Here is a 17145-nt window from a genome sequence, read left to right as displayed (position 1 = left end):
GAAGGCATGAGCCCCCAGGAAGCTGTCCACTCCATCATGCTTGGGGGCAGGGGGCCATCAGGTACACTTTGGGGAATAGAGAGAACCAGCAGGACCCAAGAAGGATTCCTGGAAGAGGCACCCTTGATGTGGTCTGAAGATACTCATAATGTCACAAGAGTCCAGGGCAGGGGGCCTTCATCACCAGGACCAGGGCTCGGGTGGGGATGAGGCTGGTCCCATGGGTGCAGCAGGGAGCCACACACCCTTCAGGCCACAGCAGGTGACCCTGAGGATCTGAACAGAGGCAGAGGGGCCAGAAACCCATGAGGGCTAGAGCTGGCGGGATGCAGGGGGGCTCAGCCAAGATCAGAGTGGGCCCACCTGGTGCACAGCAAGGAGCCCTGACTGGCCTAGCCTCCTGGAAGCCCCTCGCAGGCCCCCACCACGAGGGGTGCAGCCCTGAGCTGCAGCACTCAGCTAGGCCCTGCATAGGTATTCCTGCCCTGCCACGGTCTCCAGCTCACCCTGCATATGGGGATAGTAGCAGTGCCCCCACCCCAGTGGCTTCACTGAGAGTGGAGATTCTCCCAGAGTCCAGCAGGGGCGCCAACAGGTCCAGGCCCTTGGTGTGGGAACTGACCCCTTGCCCTGGTTTGCTGGGGAAGAGAAGGGCCCAAGTCACTGTCCCGTAGAAGCAAACATCTTCCTGCAAGTGTGGGGGCTGCCACCTCGCCCCATGGGCTCCAGTGTGCCTTTGAGACACCCTCCCACCCTCCATCTCCTCGCTCCTTCCCTCTAGCCCCGGGCAGGGTGGGTGGGCACTGCAGGCCTTCTCAGAGGAAAAGAGGTCAGGGAGAGCCTTGCACCCCACCCCACACACCCAGGACTAGAACCCAGGCCTCTTCCTGCCACACCAGCCCGGTGTGGGCATCTCAACCAGACTTGCTCCAAACCCCAAGGGAAAGTGCCCCAGGGTGGACCATGGCGCACCACCTTGTAAACACCTGCTGCCCTCTTGTGTGAAGGTGGCCAAGGTGGTCCGGAGGGCAGAAATGATCTGTGAAGGCACAAAGGAAGTGAACAATGAGCAATGGACAGAGAGGGCGTGGACTAGAAGTGCGCATCCTCCACCAAGGAGGACAGATGCCACCCTGAGGCCAGCCAGGCCCCTCTGGGACCAGGAAGCTGTACGAGGGTGGAGCCTCCTTGTGCAGCCTCCCGTGTCTGCGGGCAGACAGCCCAGCCTGCTGGCTAGGAGCCAGGCCTGGCACTGAGAGCAGACCCGGGATTATCTCCCATGTCAGCCGGACTGCAGGAGGGCTGCCCCCAGACTCAGAATGTGGGAACCTGTGACCCCTACAAGTCAGTGCCAGGGGCGGCTCCTCAGAGACCTGAGGCGGGGGCCAGGGCTCTTCCTGGAACCTGAGGGGAAGCCCAGCGCCCAGCTCTGGCTGCTGGAGGACTGGCCCCGCAGGCCCAGACCAGGAACTGGGCTCGACTGGACTATATCTCACTCCCAGGCCTGGCAGGAGGTCCTTATAGCTCCAGGCTGAGGGGAGAACAGCCAGTCTGGGTCAGTCATTACTGAGGCCCCCACTCCAGCTGGTGGCCCCAGAGAGTGGCTTGTCCCATGTCTCTCTCCTTTCTTTTTTTCTAAAGGGAGCCCCACTCCCCTCGCCGACGGCCGGAGCAGGGGACCCAGAGCTTTCTGCAGACTGGAGTCCTGGCTCCAGGGCAAGCACAGGTCAGGGCGTGCGGCCGCGGGGGGGCGGGGGGCGGGGGGTGGTGGACCTGGCCAGGGTCAGGGTCGAGGGGATGGGCTGCGGGTCCACGCGCGCGGCCAGCAGGCAAGCCATCACCACACCCACCACCTCCCCGGCGTCTGACCCAGCCACGGTCGCCAGGAGGTGTGGCCAAAGATGAAGTCGTGGGCGAGGGCGCCGGGCAGCAGCTGGCGGGCAGCGAGCAGTGGGCGCACGGCGGCCCAGAGCCCAGGGGAGCCCGCGTCGTCCACCGGCCACCAGGCCACAGCCCCCAAGCGCCCAGTGCGCACAGCCCCTCAGCCAGGCTGTCAACACCATGCCGGACGCCTGCAGGGCGGGGGCCGGGGTGCGGGGGCGCTTGGCCGGGGGAGGGGCAGGCGGCCGGGGGCACTGGGCGGCCCCCTGCCACGCCCCGAGGCCGCTGGCCGCCGCCCGCTCGGCCAAATGGAGACGAGGGTCCAGCCTCGGGGGGTGGCCGCGGGACCCTCGGGGACTGGGCCCCTCTGCTGCCAGCGGGACGAGGGCTCAAGCCCGCTAGGGTCCGCCCGTCCTGAGCCCCGGCCCTTCCGGGGGTTGGGGTCCCGGCTCTCGGCCGGGCCAGCCCTCACCGGGACCCTGGCCGCCATGCGGGAGTCTCGGCGCCCCCTGCCCCGGCCAGCCGCGCGCCGCCCGGAAGGGCCGGGTCGAGCCCACGTCCGCGCATCCCACTACGGGCTGTCCCTCTCGTGCGGGATTGACGGTTCTGTATCATTGGATGCAAAACCACCCCGTGGACGCCGTACGAAAGTCATCCCCATTTTATAGACTGGGAACTGCAGTGAGGAAATGTAAGAGCGCTTCGTAAGGTTGCCCTGCTGGGGCGGCGCACGAAGACTCGAACTCGGGGTCACGTCGCTGCAGCCTGCGTCCTGGGACAGGAGGCGCCGGGGGCGGGGCGGGCGGGGCGGTGCTTCCCGCGCGCGGGACCCTGGGAAGTGTAGTCCGCGAGCGCTCGCGCGCAGCCCCCTAGGAAGTGTAGTCCGCGCGGGCGCGCGGCCGGGGCGGGCGGGCGGTGCGCGGAACTGCGCTTCCCGGCGTGCCGCGCGCCGCCCGCCCCGCGACCCCGGCCCGCCCTGTCCGGTGGGGCGACGAGCCGCGTGGAGGCCGGCTGAGGAGCGCCCCCGCCTCGGTATGCCGCGCGGCGCGGGCCTGGGGCAGGGGGTGACGCGCGCGTGGGTCTCGGCGGGCGGGTCGGGGTCGGGTCGGGTCCGGTCGCGGGCGCGGTCGGGGGCCACCGGGCGTCGGGCCGGGCCCAGCCGGGTCCCAGCGTGGGGCCTCGGCCGGAAGGGTCAGCCCCGGCCTCCGAGGAGGGCTCGCCGGGCTGAGGTGGAGGGCGAAGGTCGCGAGGCCTGGAGGGCTCGGGTGGAGCAGGCCGGGGCCGGGACCGGGGTCAGGGGTCGAGGGGTCAGGTCGGGGTTGGGGGCAGCGGTGGGCGGGGAAGGCGGCCCGGGCCCGGGGACCGGGGTGCGTCGCGGGTCCCCACCTCCCCAGGCGGCGGTGACAGGGTCGGTGGAGACCCCGGGCCCCTCGGGCTGGCGGAGGAGGGTTGCCATATGGATAGAGCCGCCCGAGGTCCCCCGCCGTGCCCGGCCAGGCTCCGAAGGCCTGTCAGTCCTTCCTTGTCTCCGCGGAGCGGCTGTGCTGAGACGTAACTTACTGCTGCAAAGTTCGCACACGCGTTTCTGTAGAAACTGTCCCAGGAAAAGGAGTCATGGCTGCCTTGGCGTCAGCCTCTCCACAACCACCGGGAACTGCGCTCGGAAGTCCTCTGCTGCTTGTGGGGTCCTGACAGCCACGTTAGGAGAAGGGTGGTTCCAGGTGGAATCCTCCTGGCTTTCCGCGTCCCCTGGGGAGGCAGATGTGCAGGCGGCGCGCACTGCGCTTTTTTGCAGGCTTGGCTTTCTCTGGGTCTGTCCCTTTTGCTGCTGCTGCCCTCCTTGTGGTGTGACTGGGAGGGAGCCCTGACCATGAGGCCACTGGTCAGCCTTGCAGAACGGCCATGATACTGTGGTGCCTGAGGCTACCAGGCAAAACCGCCAGGAGAGGGCCCTGCAGAGTGGCTGGGCAGGCCCATACATAGCACCCTGCAATGGTGGTCAGTGTGGGGAACCAGCACTGGGCAGCGTCCAGGTTCCAGGAGGGTCAGCCAGGTGTGATGGACAAGGAGCCGGGCTCCAGCTCAGATGCAAGTTGGCAAGTGTCCTCTACCTGATCCCAAACTTTGCCACAGCACCATAAAGCAGGTCCTGCTAGACCTAGGGGATCTCCAGTGGCCAAGGGTGCCCAGGCTTCAGAAGTGGGGAAGTGGGGGAGGCCAGGGGTTTGGGCCACACCCTGCTGCCTCCCAGCCAGTCATTTCTTTCTGCAGCCTGCTGGTTTGTCCATTTTGGGACCCTTGGCTTTCTGACCAGGCGTAGTGGGTTGGTTGGGAGATAAGGGTTTTCTGGGAACCCTCTTTGGTGCTGGTCAGTTCTTGGGCAGCACTAGGACGCCAGGCTGGGGTCTGGGAGGCAGTTTCTGGCTTCTCAGTTTTCACAGGGGTGAGTGGGAGTGGATGGGTAGCTCAGGCTGCTCTTCAGCCATGACAAAGTATCACAGGCTGGACGGCTTAGACAATATACTTTTCTCCCAGTTCTGGAGGCTGGAAGTACAAGATCAAGGTGCCAGCTGATTTGGTTGCTGGTTAGGGCTCTTCCCGGCGTGCCGATGGTCTCCTTCTCACTGTGTCCTCACATGGTGGAGGGAGAGTGCTCTCTGATGTCTCTTCTCATGAGGGCACTAATCCCAACATGAGGCGCCACCCTCCTGGCCTCATCTGAACCTAATCACCTCCCGAAGGCCCCACCTCCAAATACTTTGGGGGTTAGGGCCTCAATATATGAATTTGGGGGGACACACACAATTCAGTCCATAGCAGTGGAACTCAGGAGAGGGGACAGCTGCCTGTGCTGGGCAGACACGAACCTGTGGCCTGCCACTCACCCTGTGAACTGTCTGATGTGCTCAGGTTCTGTCCTGAAATGGATACCCAGCATAACATTTTCAGATGCTAATGACCTCATCCAACACAGAACAACTCAGAGAGCTGCACCAGCCGAGGCATCCCTGATACAAGAGGGGCTTTTCCTGCACTTTTAACCAGGCGCCTTCTCTGGTGTTCTCGACAAGATGGGCCCTGTCGGAGCTGTCAGGAACTCCCACACATTTGGAGTTTGTTTTCCTGGAAGCATGTGGGTGATTCTCCTCCTGTCATCTGTGTGGAGGGTTATAATTTCCGAAGCCAGATAGCGGTGGTGTCCCTTGCCACAGACAAGGAGACAGCCTTGGGGAACTTGTATTTCAGTGTCTCCTGAAGCCAGGCCGCTGGTTCTCGCGTGCCCCTTGGGTTTTGCCCCTGCCCTCCATCCTGGGGACAGGAGACCATGCCGCGGTTGAGGGAATCCCAGAGAGGTCTAGAGGTTGTGGGCTGAAGTGGCAGCTGAGTGTGGCGCGTGTTGTGCAGCCGGGCGAGGGCCTACTATGTGGGAACAGGTGGGGTGGCTGGGTGGCCACTCTAACCGCCTCAGCCTTGGAGGCAGGAGCTAAGAGTCCTTATAGGTTGAAGCATCCTGCCCAAGGCCGCACAGTGCTAAGTGTCCCGTCTGAGATCTGACCAGCCCCATGGCCATGCCCCACAGCATGGTTGCTGGCAGCTGGCAAACCAGCTGGCCTGTGTGCCAGATGGCCTGGCATTAGGCGGCCTTGCTCCGGAGGCGTCTTCCCGCTCTTGTGCCCAGCACCTTCCCCAGGCTGTGCTCCGTGGACAGTCCTGCTCAGCAACAGCTGTTGGAGGGGAGTGAGGAGTAGCTGGATCTGGCAGAAGTGTCCTGCTTTGTGCCGGCTCCCTGGAGCTGTGCTGGCTGGCAAGGGCTGGGCCCTGGAGTCTGGATTAGGAGGGGACACATTTATCCCACTTTGGGGTGTCAGCCAGGGGTCTGCTGGTCGCTGCAGGGTGCAGAGGTGTGATGAGCTGCCGGGACTCATTGGTCCAGAGATTGTGTGGCAGGAAACCAAGGAGGATGTGGGTGCTCCATGGGCAGCCGCCTGTGGGTGCAGGAGATGGAGGCTGGGCCCAGTGGTCTCTGGGGTTGGGCCCTTTGCTCCCGTCCAGGCAGCTGGGAGAGGCTTGGTTCCCAGCCATAAATATTTGAAAATGCATATGTTGAGCAGGCTGCTGGAAGAGGGATTAATAACCCACGGAAATTACGTCCTACCAGGGTCTCACCAAGTGCCCTGGCTGAGGTTGATGGAAACCAGAGTTGCGGAAAATGTGTAGATGTGATAGCATCAGAGAGAGAGGCATGTCTCAGAATCATGACTCTTGGTACTGAAGGGGCTCAGTGGCCTTCTTGCCTGACCCCATCCAGGCCAGGTGCCCGCCTCTGGGGAGCAGCTGCAGGAAGCAGGCCAGGGAGCTCAGGGGACCAGGTCCTGGCACTGCAGTCGGGTGGCCCAGCCATCGAGGGGCTCAGGGCTTGGCTTCAAGCCAGGCAGTCTTGTATGCTCCCCACTCGCAGGAGTCAGGACCCAGAAAGTCACACAGTGGGGCCTGCCTGTCTCCCACGAGCACGGGCTGCCTCCTGGGCTTCGGAGGGCGGGTCTGGCCAGGCAGAATCTGGCAGGGAAGGCTAGGACAGAGGCCTGCCCAGACCTGCGGTCGCCACACCCATGGGAGGGAAGGCTAAGGCAACGTGGTGGCTTCCCTTTGGCTGGCTGTCGCACAAGCCTCCCCAAGACGGCACAGGATGTTTTCTTAAGTTTTACTAGACTCTGGCAGCCTTGTGCTGCTCAGAAGAAAGAATTGTTTGCTTCCCTGTGTAAAGCTAGACTAAGGATGATTATCTCGATTATCTCCAGTTTCATCTTCTGGGCTGACTCAGGAACCTCAGAGGTGGACAAGCCCCGAGCCCTGACGGCTTGGCCCCCCAGCTTCAGGCACAGCTCCCTGTTTGCATTTCCGTTGGTGCCTTGCATCCAAGGTTGGAGGCCCTGGTGGTGAGGCCCAGGTGAGCAGCCGCCCACAGGGTCGGGCAGAGGCCTGGCCCATGCTCAGACTGGATGCCAGCACACCCAGTGGGAGGAGTGCAGTGCCCAGGGCCCGGCTCCCTTCCCCCTTCCCCACGGTGTCCGACTGCCACCCAGGACGCCAGATCAGGCATTCAGTGACACGGGGAGGGAGCCCTGCCCCTGCTCTGAGCCGCCTGCCCAAGATGGTTCCTCCAGCTGCAGATGAGGAAACGAGCTCAGAGGCGCCAGGAACAGAGCCGGGGCCTGTCCTCGCTGCAGCTGTGTGACCGCAGGGCGCAGAGCCAGGAGGGACTGACCTAGTACCATTCTTATTCTTGTATTTGTTTTTCCTTTTTATTATGAAAGTTATGAAAAATGTGTAGCGATAGTGAAACTGAAGTGAGCCCTGGCGCATCACGCAGCCCTGTGGGTCCACCCCGCGTGTCCCCCGGCGGGCACCCTCTGGTCCACCCTGCGTGTCCTCCGGTGGCTGCTTCTGAAGCACATCCCAGAGGTCATTTCATTTCCTCCATAAGTTCACGTCTGACAGATACAGACTCTTTAAAACAAAACCACGATACTGTGCCACAACTAGAAATAGATTAAAACAGTTCCTTAATATTACAATTCCAGTCACTTGTCACATTCCTCCAGTGGGCTCATCGTTACGAACAGCTTTGTGGATCGGGGCCCTGGCAGATGCGGCCCAGCCTTGCCCGCCGGCTGCGTGTGCCGGCCGCGCTGTCCTTTGGCAGCAGGACCCTGGCTCCTGGAACGTAACTCGTAGGTGGACCCGGAGGCTCTGGCAGACTCTCGTTTGAATTATTCAGCAGCATGTTGGGGGATGCGCAGGTCCCATCCAGGCGTGAAGGTGTCTCTGAATGACGCTGACACCTGGGCTTTCCCCGGTGCCCCCTCTGCTCCTTCCCACGGCCACGCCGACATCTGTGGACATTGCTGACGACATTGTGTTGTCACCGCACTGTGACTCCTGAGGGGGCCGCAGCCATGGCGCTGTGTCCCAAAGGAGCCCGCAGTGCTTCCTCTGTGGGGGTTAGTGCTAACTTGATACACAGATTCACTTCTTCCACTTTGTTTTCTCTATTTAGGGAGTTTTATAAAATGTGCTTTGTCGCAAAGTCAAAAAGGAAACGTCCAAGTGTGCCCGGCCGCCCCCGTGGCCTGGGTGCCTGAGCTCCCACCTCTTCCTCTCTGTTGGGTAAACAGGAGGTGGGGGTGGCGAGCCTTGCTCTGTGAAGGACCCCAGGTTCACTGGCAGGGCTGAGCTGGGCGTCTCCAGCTCTGTGCTTAGCCCCGGGGACCCTGGTGGCCAGTGGTGTTGGGGCAGGGAGGCCTCGGTCCCACCCACGGATCATTTAGGTTGGACAGAGCCCCTGTCTGAGCCCTGAGACACACTGAGCCCTGTGCATGGCCTTGGAGCTTCAGGTGAGGACACGTTTCCTGTGTTTCCCCAGGCTTCACTCATCGGTGCCGGGAGCTGCCACCCAGCCATGGAGGGGGAGGAGGAGCAGCCACCTCGGGAGGTTAGAGGCCTGGGCTGGGGGTGCCAGGGCCCTGCTTCCTGAACAACCTCGGGCTCAGGGCTGGGCCAGCTGCTTAGCAGAGTGTGGGGTCCCAGAGGACACCCCCTCCTTGGTGTTGCCTCCTGGAGTCACTCTGGCTGTTCTTTGCATAGAACTTCATGTGTTTCCTGAGGTGTTCCTGGGTCAGTCGAGGGGGACTGTGGGGCAGGGCGCCCTCAGGGTGGGCTGCATACAAGGTGATTGTCACGGAGAGACTTGTAGTCCTCGGGAGTGTGACCCACAGGGCCTGGGTTTTCCAGGAGGTTGTAGAGCAGCCCCAGGAATCCTGGGCAGGCCCCAGAGAGGGGGGCACCCCAACTCAAACGCCCCCCTTCCCTCTGCAGGCTGACACGGAACCCATCGTGATGTCGGGGGCCTCAGAGGTGGTGCCCAGGGTACTTTCCGGAGAACCCCAGAACCTGTGTGCGTGCTCCCTGGGGTCACTTGGTGCTGGGCAGGAGGGGTGGGCAGCTGCCTGGCTAGTGGGGGCTTGGACGGGGTGACCTGAGTTTGTGGTGAACCCTGGCCCACCCAGGGTGTTGGGACAGGCTCTTGGGCACAAGTGGAGTGAGGGGAGCTGTAGCAGAGGCCCCCTCCTCGGGGCGGGAGGGCCGGTGCTTTGGAGCTGCCCTGTAGCTACTTGGCCCTGCATGGCCTCCCTGTCCTGGGGCTCCCCCTCATGGAGGGTGCAGAGCTTGCCAAGGCCCAGGCCACTTTGCTCAGGGTGGGGTCTGGTCAGATGGCACCATACCCAGGCCACGCTGTGGTGAGCAAGGACCATGGTGGCTCGTCCAGGCTGGGATGCCCCGTGGATGGTGCTGCTTGCTGGCACCGTCTGGGTTCCAGGGTGCACGCGGCCCCACCTGGCGCCCTTGCAGTCCTGAGGGCCTGGAACCCAGGCCCCAAGCTGGACCTCGCTGTCCTTGCAGCCGACGTGGACGCTTTCAACCTGCTCCTGGAGATGAAGCTGAAGAGGCGGCGAGAACGGCCAAACCTGCCGCGCACGGTGACAGAGCTGGTGGCCGAGGATGGGAGCAGGGTGTACGTGGTGGGCACAGCCCACTTCAGTGATGACAGCAAGAAGGACGTTGTGAGGGTGAGGCCCGTCACGCAGGTCTGACCCCCGGCAGGGCCACAGCCCTTTCCCGTGAGCATCTGCCACGACGCCAACGCTCCTCCGCAAGGAGGTTTCTGATTCCACAGGCCCTATGCTCAGTCTCATGTGGGTTTTCTTTTTAAAGACAAGTATACCTATTTTGCAACTTCCTCTTTTTAGTTGCTTAAAGAACTGAGTTGTTGATGGGCCGGCCCCGTGGCTTAGCGGTTAAGTGCGCGCGCTCTGATGCTGGCGGCCCGGGTTCGGATCCCGGGAGCGCCCCGAGGCACCACTTCTCCGTCCAACGCGAGGCCGAGTCCCACGTACAGCAACTAGAAGGATGTGAACCTATGACGTACAACTATCTACTGGGGCTTTGGGGGGAAAAAACTGAATAAATAAAATCTTTAAAAAAATAAAAAATAAAAAAAAAAAAAAAAAAAGAACTGAGTTGTTGCCACAGCAGATGAGCTGGCGTTGGGGTCGCCCAGGGAGTTGGCCTCTCGGTCCTGGCCCGGGCTCTGCCCACAGGGTCGGGGTCAGGGTCCGCTGGGGGCGGGGCACCGGGGGTGAGCCGTGTGTCTGCTACAGACCATCCGGGAGGTGCAGCCCGACGTGGTGGTCGTGGAGCTCTGCCAGTACCGCGTGTCCATGCTGAAGATGGACGAGAGCACGCTGCTGCGGGAGGCCAAGGAGATCAGCCTGGAGAAGCTGCAGCAGGCCGTGAGGCAGGTGCGGCCGTTGGGCGGGCGGGCGGGCTGTGCGGCCACTTGGCCACCTGCCCGGTCAGCTGCGCCCTGCTGAGCCCCTGGGGGACCCGGGGCTATGCTCCCTGCTCTGCCCACCTGTGAGCCCGAGGCCCCTCTGGTGACAGGGCCCAAGGTGGGCCTGGCCTTCCGGTCAGCGAAGAGGTGGCCAGCCCACTCCAGGGCTCTGACTGGTTGAGGAGCCTTCACCCTGGGCTGTGGGGGAGGGGAGGCAGTTTTTGGGTTTCAGACAAGGGAGGAAAAGACGGATGACGCTTCAACTGCAAGGCAGGAGCTTGTCTGGGGCCCCAAGGACCCTGGGTTTGCTGAGCAGGTCACTGGCGACAGGGGCTGGTCTCAGAGTGCCATCTGGCCCACTTGCCAGCCCAAAGCGGTACCATCCCCACCCCACCCCCCCGCATCTCCTGCACGTGGGCCCTGGCCACAGGGCCGGAGACCACCCACGTGGGACCACCCACACCAACAGGCGTCCTGAGGGGGCTGTGGGCAGAGGAGTTGGGGTCTGGGCTGGTGGGGTTGGGGTAAAGGGGTGTCCACAGGGCAGAGGTCAGGCACCCAGTCCATGACTATGCGGCCCTGAGGTGGGCCTGCCCTGGGAGGGTTGTTCAAAGGGCCGAGGGACAGATGAAGGGCCAGGAGGGGCCTCAGAGTGTCCACTGTGGGTGTGGGCACCCACTGCCAGGCCCTGCTGGATATTGGCTCAGGGCCCTCGCTCATCCCCAGAGCACGGGCAGGCCTCGCCTCGTGGCCACAGGAAACCCTGTGCTTTGTGCTGGCATAGCCGCTGACTGCGGCGCCCTCTCCCTGCAGAACGGGGTCATGTCTGGACTCATGCAGATGTTGCTGCTGAAGGTGTCGGCCCACATCACTGAGCAGCTGGGCATGGCTCCTGGCGGCGAGTTCCGGGAGGCCTTCAAGGAGGTGGGCCTGGGCTCCCAGGGGGCGTGCTCAGAGCTTAGGAGCCGCCACGGTGCCAAGGCTCTCCCAACTGACACCCGGCCTCTGCCCAGGCCAGCAAGGTGCCTTTCTGCAAGTTCCACCTGGGCGACCGGCCCATCCCCGTCACCTTCAAGAGGGCCATCGCCGCACTTTCCTTTTGGCAGAAGGTCAAGTTGGCCTGGGGCCTGTGTTTCCTGTCGGACCCTATCAGGTAGGGCTTACCTGGCCCCCTGGAAGGCAGTCCCTTCTGGGAATAGTAGCCAGTAGCCAGGGGATAACCTGTAGAGTGCCCGGCCCACGCCTGGCCTGGCCTGCCTGCCATGCGGCATGTCCTCTTGTTCTGGGGCTGAGCCTCCTCCAACAGGGCCTTCCTGCCCCTTCCTTCCTCGGCGATCCCAACAAAGGGCGCCAAGGCCCTGCTCTGGGTCAACCGCGCTGGCTTCCTGCTGGCCGCCCCGTCCCTCGGGGCTGGCAGCGTGCCCTTCTGCCCCCAGCAAGGACGACGTGGAGCGCTGCAAGCAGAAGGACCTGCTGGAGCAGATGATGGCGGAGATGATCGGCGAGTTCCCTGACCTGCACCGCACCATCGTCTCGGAGCGCGACGTCTACCTGACCTACATGCTGAGGCAGGCCGCCCGGCGCCTCGAGCTGCCGCGCTCCTCTGACGGTGACGGCTGGCCCGGGCGGGGGCTCCCTGGGGACCCGTCGTGGCCAGGTGGGTGCTGACGCATCGCTCCCCTGACAGCCGAGCCCAGGAAGTGCGTGCCCTCCGTGGTGGTGGGCGTCGTGGGCATGGGCCACGTCCCCGGCATCGAGAAGAACTGGACCACTGACCTCAACATTCAGGAGATCATGACGTGAGTGCTGCCCGCCCACCCCTTGCACTCCCCAAGCACAGAGCCGGGCTGGGGGCTGGGCCGGGGCTGGAGGAGCACACGCCCTCCAGCCAGGCCCAGCCCGCCCTCCCTCCCCCAGCGTCCCCCCACCGTCCATCTCCGGCAGAGTGTCCCGGCTGGCCGTGAAGGCTGCCTTCTTGGGCCTGCTGGGCTACAGCCTGTACTGGATGGGGCGCCGCGCCACCAGCCTGGTCCTGTCACTGCCCGCCGCCCAGTACTGCCTGCAGAGGGCCTCCACGGCCTGGCCGCACAAGTAGGAAGGACAAAGGGAGCCACCCCGTCCGAGGGGGCCGCACGCGGCTGCTCCCGTGTCGCAGCCGAGGAGCACGGGGGCCAGCCCCCTGAGGAGCTTCTGGGTGCCACCCCCTGTGGGGGTCCAGGCCCAGCCTCCCCTGCCCTCCCCCATCCTGCCCAAATAAAGAATTATTTAACTGCTCTGAGCTCAGGCTTCCCAGCCACCGCTCCCCCTCAGGGGCTGTTCACGGGGCTCACGGGCATCGATTGGACAAGCTGGTGGGGGGGCTGAGGTGCATGCTGCGCCACCAGCCTCCGGCCCAGCCTCACTGTGCCTTCTCACATGCCTGCAGCAGGAGTGCCTGGCCCGGGAGCATCTCACGGAGGGGTCTGAGCCAGTGGGTCCTGGGCTGGCACATCTGGGAAGGGACGGATTGCCCCACACAGCTCTGGCGTGGCTCCTGGGAGCCGTCCTCCCAAGAGGGCAGCTTGGCAGCCCCAGACGTGCGCCAGCACTGGCTCTGCTGCAGAGATTGTGGGGTTTTGGCTTTTAAAAATGTCTGAACTTATTTTTACTCAGGTAATTTTAACTTAAAACAAACTGAAGCAAATGTCAGGAAATACTAGCCTTAAATCTGGTTGGGACAAAGAGGACGTCTTTTTCTTGGGGTCTCCGTCCTGTGAGGGTGAGCGCATGGGAGGGTCAGCGTTGGCAGCAAGGGGCCAGGCCAGCCTCGGGACGCTGCCCTTCCAGCTGCCCCCTTGGTCACCTCCAGGCAGTGGAGGGGTCCAGGGCTGCCGCCCTCTCGGGTGTGCGCCTGCCCGGGCCGTGGGGGGTTGAACCTGCTTCCTCTGCATCTGGCAGGGGGACCCAGGGGTCGCCCCGACCCTCAGTGGAGGGGAGGGCATGTCCACTAGGGCCCGCCAGTTTGCAGGTGCCCACCTCGGGGTGTGCGGCCGGCCCACACAGCACTTCCGCCCAAATCGTCACTCGTGTGCACAGTCAGTCGCTCCTGGTTGTCTGTTTACGACGTCGCGTCTGTGCAGCCCACCTGGGGCCCAGGACCACATTTGATTGTTTGTGTTGACTCCATGTCTGACCAAATCAGGTGAAACCACGGCCATGAGTGGGCCGGGGAGCCCTGGGCTGGCTGGACCGTGTCTTTCCTGTCATTCATGCGTTCGTGTACGCGTTCCTTAGAAACTGAAATAAAATCTTATTTTGGAAGCTCCTGTTTTGTGAAATGTGTGGAACCTGGACTCAAGTGACAGGGAGGGGGTGCTCCCCTGGACCACAGTGCACAAGGGCAGCAGGGGGGACGGGCCTGGGCTGAGCGGCGGGATGCTGGCGGTACTTCCTTGGGTCCTGGGGGGCTTACTGCCGCCACCAGCCTCTCAGCCCAGGATACAGGGCCCGGCGCTCTGGCATCCACCCATCCCACGGGTGGACCCTGGTCCAGTGGGGGCACCAGCCAAGGGGAAGTGTGCTCAGAGGAGCCCCCTGCCCTCACCCCCCTGGTCCCCGCCCTTCTTGCCCCTGACCCTGGCCTGCACTGGCCTGTGGGAGGGGAGGAGGTGGGGTGAGCCCAGTGGTCTGAACAAAAGGCTCTGTGGGGACCAGCAGCTCGGATTTGCCCAGAAAGAGGACAGCGAGCACTGAGGGTGGAGTGGACCTTCCCACGGGCGGGCTCAGAGGGAGGCTGGGAGCACAGAGGGCTTGGCTGGCAGGGTTGCAGGGTGGGCTCTTCCTCCATGATGTCTGCCTCCCACCCACTCTGTGATGGGTCTCGTTGCTCTCTGCCTGTGTCCTGGGCCAGCTCCATGGTACAGCATCAAAGGCTGGTAAGAGTGGCTGGTGAGCTGGTGGGTCTCACTATCCTAAGGTAGGCTGAGGGCTCCCGAGGCTGCCCCTTACTGGGCTCTTATCTCCACAGATGGTGCTGCTGGGACCTCAAGGTATGGCTGGACAGGTGGGAGAGGGAGGGGCAGGCTGGGCACAGGCTGGGCAGCCTCTGATCTGTCACCCGCAGGTCCACACCCAGCAGGCCTCCCCAGGTCCTGGGTCCCTGCCTGCAACAGCCTGGGGGAGGGGCAGACGAGGACAAGGCCCTGCTCTAATCCCATGTTAGGAGGGCTCAGCTGGACTTGGGGCAACTCCCAGACCACTGCTGGGCAGGGAGGAGCAAGGTGGGGAAGCCAAGGCAGACCCTCCAAGGGCAGCAGGTGAGGTCCACGTTGGACCCGTGTGGGGAGAGGTGGTGTCCAGGGGCAGCAGGAGGAACCAGGAATCAAGCCTCTGGCCAAGAGGGCTGGAGGCCATCAAATGCATGAAGCCCAAGGGACAGCCACTTCCAAAAGAGAAAGGGCCTGAGGCAGGTGTGGCTGGAGGTGAGGGGATGGTGGCTGCCTGTCTGCTAGGACCAAGGTTGTAAATCGTCTGCTGGATGGTTGCGGTGGCTCTGCTGGGGCTCTGGTTCTGGTCATCTGGAGAGCACCGCCCCTTCCCAGGCCCTGACCCCTCCTGGCCCGTGCCCCCCAGGGGAGGAACCGCTCTCAGATCTGGGTGGAGAGCCACAGGGCTCCAGTGCTGTGTACGCCACCCAGCCAGAGGGAGCCAGCGCCCCTTCCAGGTGAGCAGCCTGTAGCGTGGGGGGTCAAGGAGATATTTTGTGTCTATCGCTTTGCCAAAAACAAGAGATGTTACTGTTTAAGGTTGGCAGGGGAAGGGACAGGCCAGGCACTGCTGGTGGGGCATCGGCCATGGCAACTGGCCTTCTAGAGTCCATCCTCAGACCACACCCGGGCGCAGAGATGTTTGTGGAGCATCGGTTATAGTCAGGAAAGGCTGGGAGGGACCTAAATGTCCACCTTTAAGGGAATGGACAGAGAGCGATGCCCAGGATACCATGCGAAGTGAAAAAAGGAAGCTACACAGTAGGGAATAAATAACACACACCCAACTAGGGGGGCAGCCCCAGGGCCTGGGAGTTACTGGGAATCTCCGCCCTATTTCCGAGAATTTGAATTTAATACAGTGCAAATTTATCTTACATTCACAAGCAGGAAAACAACAAGGTTTCATTTTTCAAATAAATAAAAAGCACTTAGGAGCAAATCGACATCCTTCTTCTCTCGGACAGAGGAGCAGGCCTGCGTGGATCCGCCCAGGCACTGCCAGAGGAGGCCCCTGACATGACTGCCCCAGGTTTTCTGTGATATGCATGTGGACAGTGGCTGGACGGTGACTCAGAGTGGAGACTGGACTTGGGGAGGTGCTGGCAGTGCAAATAGGGCTTTGGAGACTGGGAGGTAGGAGGGCCGTGCTGCCTGTGGGGCACAGGGGTGTAGCCAAGTGCCCCAGCGCCTCGTCTTTGAGGGCAACACTGTGTGCCGCATAGGCAGCCAAGCCTCATTGAATGTTCAAGCCCGGCTGTCCGCTCAGAATCCTAGCAGGCTGGGACGGAGGAGGGGCCGAGCCCAGCTCCTGCCCAGCCTGGCCCCTCGGGCCCTGCACTGCCAGCAGCACCTGCCCATCCAGGAGGCCAATCAGCCCAACAGTGAGGTCAGAGGCAAGGTCACCAGGGCTGGGAGGGCTGCCGCCCCTCAGTGCTGACCTGCTGGAACCCTTGGCACCCACTTGGTGTCCCCTCTGGCTGCAAGCTCAGGGAGGGCAGCCAGCAGGGCACAGAGCCTGGCACTCACGGGCCCTCCATAACCCAGTCCCACCAGATTCCAGAGTGTGGGTAAGACAGTGGGGTGAGGGGGTCAGGAGATGGGTGACGAGGGCCTGGAGAAGGGGGTGGGGGTAACACCAGGCTCAGGCTGGGTCTCCTAGGCAGATAGGAAGGAGGCTGGGAACAGCGGGCTCTGCCAGCAGGCCAGGTGGAGAAGACCCCAGATAGGTCCAGGGGGAAGGTAAGCTGTCAGGCTGCAGGAGGGGGCTCCAGGGTGCCAACCATCTACGGGGACCTTACCACACTGTCACCCTCATCTGTGTGACCCCCTCACCCCATGCAGAAGGTGGTATCATTGTCCATCTCAGGGATGAGGACCCTGAGCTGAAGAGGAGTTGAGGGGTTCCTTGAGGTCGCCCAGCCGCCAGGGGCAGAGCTAGTTCACAAGAGGTCTGTGAAAGTTCCAGGAGAAAATTCTGGAGGGGCTCCTTGAAGTTAAGGGTAGACTCGTGGGGCTTCTGGAATAGAGTAGCCCCAGCCAAGAGGGAGCTCCTGTGTTTGTCACGGGTCTCCTGCCCAGCTCCCGGTCTCAGGTTTGACCTCAGGGCCAGGTGGGAGAGGGGATTGGGACCCTGCGTCATCGTCCCCCCTCACCTCCAGGATCACGTGCTCCACGCGGGCATCAGCAGTGGGCTCAGGGGAGCTCCACAAGGCTCTTCTGACCCGAACCCGAGTCATTCTGCCACACTGACCCCAACTCCTCACCTGGGGGGGGCCCTTTAAGGCCAGGCTTGGCCACCCACCCCTGCGCTCACCCTAACCTCTGGGGCATCTATAGGGCGGTTTCTCTGAGCTAGGCGCTGTTCTGTGGGGACTGGCGCCCAGATCATCAAGGCTCCTGCTCTCCCAGAGCCTGGGGGAGAAGAGACATAGAAACAGGAAAATAAGGGAATGAGCTGTTTCAGAGAGAAGTGCTGTGGCAGGAAAACCACCGGGTGGCACGAGGCGCTGAAAGAGAGGCGTGGACAGGCTGACCACGCGAGGAGTCTGCTCCAAGCGGCGGGAGCGCGGGAGCAGAGGCCCCGCACGAGGGAGGCGCCGGCGGCCCTGCCCCTCTCGGAAGAAC

At 62.9% G+C, this 17145-nt stretch overlaps 1 protein-coding gene across 3 annotated transcripts; it reads left to right on the top strand.

Moving 5' to 3' along the window:
• The first annotated feature begins 1645 nt into the window (after positions 1-1645).
• Positions 1646-13573, top strand: TRABD (TraB domain containing). 3 transcript variants are annotated; one of them, XM_004438002.3, is made up of 10 exons: positions 1646-1726; positions 8306-8374; positions 8758-8836; positions 9343-9509; positions 10101-10241; positions 11087-11197; positions 11287-11426; positions 11710-11882; positions 11961-12072; positions 12191-13573. In XM_004438002.3, the coding sequence occupies exons 2-10, from the start codon at positions 8342-8344 to the stop codon at positions 12366-12368; spliced, it is 1134 nt and encodes a 377-aa protein (XP_004438059.1). In that variant the 5' UTR covers positions 1646-1726; positions 8306-8341; the 3' UTR covers positions 12369-13573. The 3 variants fall into 3 exon arrangements, with proteins under 3 accessions (XP_004438059.1, XP_014648796.1, XP_087304832.1); XM_014793310.2 differs by lacking the exon at positions 1646-1726 and adding an exon at positions 2842-2913; XM_087448706.1 differs by lacking the exon at positions 1646-1726 and adding an exon at positions 3871-6829.
• Positions 13574-17145: the final 3572 nt, after the last annotated feature.

The sequence above is a fragment of the Ceratotherium simum genome, chromosome 25 (assembly GCF_057802395.1).
Source record: "Ceratotherium simum simum isolate JZ-2026a chromosome 25, ASM5780239v1, whole genome shotgun sequence".
NCBI classification, from domain to species: domain Eukaryota; kingdom Metazoa; phylum Chordata; class Mammalia; order Perissodactyla; family Rhinocerotidae; genus Ceratotherium; species Ceratotherium simum.
Note: the sequence above shows the minus strand (reverse complement) of the source record. Positions and strands in the feature narration are given on the sequence as shown.